Raw genomic sequence first — 6,706 nt, 5'->3', positions numbered from 1 at the left:
TGTAATTGGGTACTTGATTGTAGGCTTGGAATTAGTATGACAATTGTGAGAAAGCAACATTAACCCTGTAATGAGAGATCGCTTCACAATGAGATACCTGATTTTACAAATTCTGTTACAATTCTAAATAATATCATGTTTCAAATTTTCTTTAACTGTTTTAAATATATTTCTGCTTTGCCTTTTCATATTAAACATTTTTTATCTTTGGCACATTTTACTTCTTCCAATTTTGAAACAAACATTATTGAAATTGAATTTATCCTGTCCTACATTAATGAGAAAACATTAAGAGGACTCATAATTAACAAACTTTGGTCACACTATTTAAACTGTGCTTTAATACTCTGTAGGATCAGGGACAAAAAGTTCCCTTTCACAATTAAAAATCATGCCGCATGATTAACACTTGTTGACTTTCCCTTGCTAATTCTTGAAATATCTAAAGATAAAAACTAACATTTTAAAAATCTTAATTATTGCAAAACAATTAGCAGTCCATATGGCTGCAATTTCCCTGAAGCACTGCTAAATGTTTTTCTTTCCAAATTCCCATTTAGAAGTGACAATATGTTTCAACTTCTAATTTATTAATGCAAAATTGCCTAACAAATTACTGCATTAATAAAATTCTCATTTCCTTTGTCCTTTGCGGTTCTTTTCATTGAATCATAGAAACTTGCACCACAGGAGGTTGCCATGTGTCTGTGTGTCTATGCTAGCTAATAAAAAACTATCCCAGCTAATTCCACATTTCAGTTCTTAGTAAATAGGAATATCTCAAGTACTTTTAAATGTGGCAACAGGTTTTTCCCTCTGCAACCCTTGCAAATAAGTTGGTTTCAAGCACCAACCACTGTCTGGTTGAGTTTTAACTTTCACCTTCTCCTTAAAACTGTCAATAGCTTAAGTTTATATTCTGAATTGTCAAATTCTGCTAAGGCACCTCAGATTTTACACACTTCCAGGTTCCTCTTTCTAAAGAAAGCAAACCTAGCATGATTAATCTTTCTCCTCAATGAAAATAATGTGCTTATCAACAAATACCCATGTCATTTTGAATCTTACCATGAATTCCTATTGAAGATGATTCTACAAGACATCAAATGCTTAATTCAAGTAATGACTTGTGAGAAACATTACAACTTTATTCATTCCATGTTGATTAATAATTGTATAATCAAAACAAATACAACAGTTGCAAACTGGTTACAGGTTTGACCTTGCAAACCATTTTAGGAAGTTAGAACTTAATGCACCTTGGACAATGTATAAAAATCAGAAGTGGGGTGGCATGTCACAGAAGGTAATAAAATTAACAACTATAATGAAGCTCCCAAAGATCAGAAAATTCTTATCAAATTATAAAATCAAGGCAGAAATTTAATGGCAACCAGCCACCTGCCAGAATACATGAACTTTTCAGGTAATACAGCAACGAATGATTGCATAAAATGCAACATGAACAAATCCTTCTGTAAAAGTGTTCTCCAAAAGGAAAAAAAACTTTCCAAACCAGACTAAACAAATTAATTTCCAAACATCAGAAATGTAAAATATTACAAAAATATCAATGAAACAGTTCTTTTTCATTTAATTCTGTGGTCTCATAACTCCAGTAAACCCGATTAAAACTCAGGTGTCCTGAAACCTTCATCAGTTAAACATCCATAAATTCACACATTGAATTAAGGCGTTACTTATATAGTTGATTGTAAGATCCATTTAAAGTGCCATTAGCCTGATCAGAATGTGTAAGAATTTAAAACAAAAGTAAAAATCAAAACTATATACCAACAATATTTACAATTCTACTTCAGGCTGCCAGTCTTACTCATTTCGGCTTCACCAGTTCATCAAGGAACCTTAAGTCCTGACAGACACTGTAGTGTGTGGAACGACTCAAAAGCTACCGTTCTGTTCAATGTACATTTTAGAAAGAGAAGCTGCCATGGCTTTAGCCAGTTCTTCGTCTCTTTTCCTCTGAACGTGTGTCTGTGCGCACCATGTTTCGTATTCTGGGTTGGGTAGCGACTGATCAAAAACGGCGTCGTAGTGTCCATTGCTCAACCAACTCAACCATATGCTGGGTTTGGACTGGTCTTCGGGGCCAAGGCAATGCACCATAGTAGACACGGTCGGGCTTTCCATACTACCTCCAGTGGTTAAGTAAATGTTAACCTTCAGCATCTGACTCATAGCCAGTAGCTCCGGGTACCCAGCCCAAGCCCCGTCCTGAGCAGCACTGATCAGGAACTCCCCAACATCACCTTCAATAATGGGATTGAACTCGTCCAGGTGATCCGCGATATGATACACAGTTTGTTCCCTTAGCTCCTTGTGCATGGTCTGGTCGCCATAGACAGCCTTGCTGACCGCCCTGTACAGGCAATTGCCGTCAGGAATGCTGTGAAACCTGTACTTTTGTTTCTCCCTCAAGTAACTGTTTTGCTTTTCCACCTCGGCCAAGTAACGCGCAATCCTGGCGTTTTTCTCCGACCGGTTCTCCACCACCAGATCCACCGTTCTGTAGCCCGCACCGAACTCGAGTTCCGCCGCCTGCAAAGCCGAAACGCGACTAGGGCCAGCTTGCTCAGGGATCTCGGTTCGGCTGCCTACCCGCGTCACCTCTTCTTCTGCCTCCCCAGAGATTCCCTCCAGGCCTTGGCCCCAAACTTCCGCTGGCTTTTCGCTGCCTCGGCCTCGATCTGCGCGTTCGGGAGCGGTGTGAGCCCTCTCGCTCAACACCTGGACGGGCACGCCCCTCTCCAGCGACCGCAGGGGAATCCTGGTGGTCGAGGTGTAGAGGTGCACGGCTGGGCCCGGAGCCGAGGCCGGGGCCTGGGCGAGTGGGTCGTAGCTTGAGAAGGCGGGCATGCTGGCAGGGGGACAGGAGGCCTCACTCTTCACCGCGGCGCTTGGGTTGTCGACTGGCACTTTCTCCTCCGCTTGGATAGAGACGCTGAAGGCTGTTTCAGGATAGCGAGTCAAAACGCTGCTGCGAAAACGCATCCCGGCCTTCTTATAGCCGCCAATCCGGGTCGCCGTCAGAAATAGCCACTGTCATCAGCACTCCCCGCACTTGGACGGCTCGGCGCTGCCTTTAATTCCAGCTACGACACACACAACCCTAACTTTATCCGGATTACCTCAGCCTCGCTCCAATAAGTATAGTGGAGTGCGTCCTCTCGCCTGACCTCAGCGGAGCCGCCCCGCGTCTCCTAAATGGCATCACAGTACACATTCGTCATGAGAGTGAGTATTTTGGAAGTGCCTGGATCCGTCCGTACCTCCCCTTCTGGCCGGGAGGCAGGCAGGCGACCTTGTTTACAACCTAGGCGCTGGCGCGGCCGCCTCAGCGGGCTGGAATGCTGCATCCGGCCGAAAGCGGGCAAGCTGCCATCGAACCTGTACATTGGCACTGCTTCTGCTCATCAAACCTACTGATTGTTCTGTTTTAATTACCCAGCTTTAATAATTTTTTTTGGTTTACCGCAAATACGTTATTTGGTCCAATAATTTCACGCCCTACGAAAGGAAATTCAAAGGTGCGATAAAGGTGTTAGATTGTTTAAAGAAGTACCCTGGTCTCGAGGAATGTCTTTTGTGGAATGTGACGCCCTCCAAGTATTACATTTTAGTTTTTAATATCAAGTGGTTATCTTTAAACTGGCTTACAAAGAACATCAAGTATTAAAATAACCAGATTTGTATAGTAGAAAAATGATTGCAAAATAAATGCCCGGTAACTTACTGAACTAGGGTTTCTCTTACAACATTAGTTTCTTCTTCAAAATTCAAAGTAAAATTTCTTATCAGAGTACATACGGGTCACCACATAAAGCCCTGAGATTCTTAGTAATAAAGAAAGGCAGAAGCTTTTTTTTAAGTAAAACATGAGCTGATAACTACATGGCGCAGAAGCTGGATAATGGAACTACCAAGAGTATCTCCTTAACAAATGGGATTAAAGGATTGAAAAATGCAGGAGAACTGGGAAGGCCGGATTGTAGCAGTGTAAATTCAATGTCAAATCAGACATCGAATGGAACATAGAAGGGGGAAAAGAGTTTGAACGGAGGAGAAGAAAAGTAATAAAAATGCATTCATTTACTTTAGGAATACAGAACGTATAGACATGTTACTAAAATGGGCAGAGAAATTGCATATGGTATTTAATCCTGATCAATAGGCGCATTTGGGGAGTACTAATTAAAACTGGGATATACACAATGAATATAGGACCCTTGGACATAGCATACATGTCTAAGCATCCCTGAAAGTAGCAGTAGAGTGAGATAGGATAAATGGGATCCTTGCCTTCCTTAGATAGGAACAATAATAAGAGCAAAGACATTTATATAAAGCATTAGTTAGGCCACGGCTGAAGTTCAGAGCAGAGTTCTGGTTGTAATAAACTAAGGACAAGATTGTACTGGCACTGACATAGTGGGTCATTGGGTCTATTTCCAAATGTTTTAATATGTTAAATTTTCACTTGCTGGACCAGAGGAGTTAATTGGTAATCATTAATAATTTTCACATTGTTAAAAATATATTTACATTATTGGACAACTTACTGCAGTGGATTTAATATGCAAATATAGCAACTTCATGAAACTCACAAGGAAGTTGAATGTGAGTTGCGTTGGGGAGCTCTAGGCCCCATTCTCAGTGGTTTAAAAGCAACTTCTTCCTCTCCACCATCCAATTTCTGAAATGTCCATGAACACGATCTCTATTTTTCTTTTGCACTATTTATTTATTCTTGTGATTTATGGTAATTTTATGCCTTGCACATACTGCTGCTGCAAAGCAACACATTTCATGACACATGTCAGTGATAATAAACATGGTTCTTAAGCAGATTCTGGTCATTTTGAATTCTCTGTCTTCCTGCAAATCGTGGCTTATTTGCATATCAACAATGGTATGCTTTATGTGAATTCATAACTGGCCTTGGTTGCAGCAAGAAAGGCCATCAAATAAAGTGTTAATAATCATGCCGTTTGGTCCATATGCTATCCTTTGCCTTTTTTGTGTAGCCTATAACAATTTACCATGAATTTCCCAGAAGAAAAACTCAGGAGAAAGAATGCAAATTGGAAGAAACCGACCATTGAGCCCTTTCTCAAGAAATTAAGACCAAGTTACAGAGATTGAGAGAATATTGTAGAAATAGATTGTATGATTGTAGTTTTCAAATTCTTCTTTTCCCGGTTTGGCATTATGTAGAATATAGAACATAGAGCTATCTTATGTAGAACATTGAACAGTACAGCAAAGGAGCAGGCTCTTTGGCCAACAATATCTGCACCAAACATCATGGCCAGAATGTTTTCTAGGAACTGAAATTCCTTTTACATGATTTGAATGAAGATTTAAGGGGAAAAAAATGGATAAACTGGAGAAATAATATTGTCTAGAAACACTCTTTCTCAATGTTAAGTAAACTGTTTTCTACCCTTCCCCATTCCCTAATCACTCCCACTTCTTGAGTGAAAGGTAAAGCACCAATATACTGAGGGTTCCTTAAATCCTTAAATATCCTTAAATCTGCCAGGGCTCCTGATAAAGCCTTCATCTTTAATCCTCTGGCTCCTTCCCCCAATTTGCATTATTACCAAAGTTAATGCAATGCCAACCCACAAATTGAAAAAACAAAGTTTCTGCTCATTATCCCAATTCAAGGGATATAATATCTTCCAGCCCCAATTCTTCTATTCACCCTGCCCCCCCGCAGTTCAAAGTCAGCAATCCAACTTCCTCTGCACCTCCCCCACCTCTCTAATTCACATACTGTTTTGTCAGAATGTGAAGCATAAATTTCAAATACCTTCTGGCCTCTTACAATCTCCCCCTCACCTAACCACCACCAATCATCCCAATCTCCAAAACTAGCTTGCGACCAGACCACCAAACAACATACTTTCGATCGTTGACATCTCACTGTGATGTGCCGTGTAGTACGATCACTAGAGGCTTGAGTGTCTCTGAAAATGGAAAAGCACTGAGACTATGTTTTTTTTAAATGTGTTTTTTTTAAGTAATTATATTCATTTAAATACCCTGCTGCTTTGGTGGGATTCAAGCTCATATATTTACAGTGAAAATACAGCACTCTAGTTGTCAGTTTAGCAACTGAACCAGCGTACTACTATGTCAAATTTAAATTAGATATAAAGTGGAATTTAAACGCAGTGGTGGAATTCTTTATATATGATTTTAGCTTGTTTCTGATGATTGAAATAATTTCTGAATCCAAAAAAAAGAATCATTTGCTAAGCTTCTTATGTAAGCACATGCTTCCTAATCCAGCAGATTCGCCTGAAAACATGATTGAATAGCATGAACTAAATATATGGCGAAAGCTGCGGTTATTATAACTGGACTGACTGTTTCTTTGATTTGATGTCAAGGTATTCTTTTCCCAGTGGACATGCGGGCAAGTTTTCAATCAATTACACTTTCCAACAAAGTGGAGCATAAAATGCCAGCATCTGACTTGTGAATAAGTTTTGAACTTTCTAGCATTTAATGGGTATTACATACAGCTTGCTTCAAAGCAACCATTATGCACCTCTTTTCACAATGAAAATTTTGCATGTATTAACATTTCACAAGACTGAAAAATCTGATCTGTCAATCTTCTGTCTAGAGACCTTTTACTGATAGATACATAATCAAAGCTATCCCATCCTATTTG

The 6,706-nt window shown here is 39.8% G+C and overlaps 1 protein-coding gene across 1 annotated transcript; it reads right to left on the bottom strand.

Moving 5' to 3' along the window:
- Positions 1 to 1,110: 1,110 nt before the first annotated feature.
- On the bottom strand, positions 1,111 to 4,863 carry LOC134343631 (OTU domain-containing protein 1). Its single transcript, XM_063042396.1, has one exon. It carries the CDS (start codon positions 3,010 to 3,012, stop codon positions 1,903 to 1,905), a length of 1,110 nt encoding a protein of 369 aa, XP_062898466.1. The 5' UTR covers positions 3,013 to 4,863; the 3' UTR covers positions 1,111 to 1,902.
- Positions 4,864 to 6,706: the final 1,843 nt, after the last annotated feature.

Source organism: Mobula hypostoma, chromosome 3 (genome assembly GCF_963921235.1).
Source record: "Mobula hypostoma chromosome 3, sMobHyp1.1, whole genome shotgun sequence".
NCBI classification, from domain to species: Eukaryota; Metazoa; Chordata; class Chondrichthyes; order Myliobatiformes; family Myliobatidae; genus Mobula; species Mobula hypostoma.
The sequence above is the reverse complement of the archived record's forward strand: the minus strand, read 5'-3'. Positions and strand labels throughout refer to the sequence as shown.

What these genes read in the sequence shown, in the direction of transcription:
- LOC134343631 (XM_063042396.1), bottom strand. Translation starts at nt 3,012, where the DNA reads ATGCGTTTTCGCAGCAGCGTTTTGACTCGCTATCCTGAAACAGCCTTC.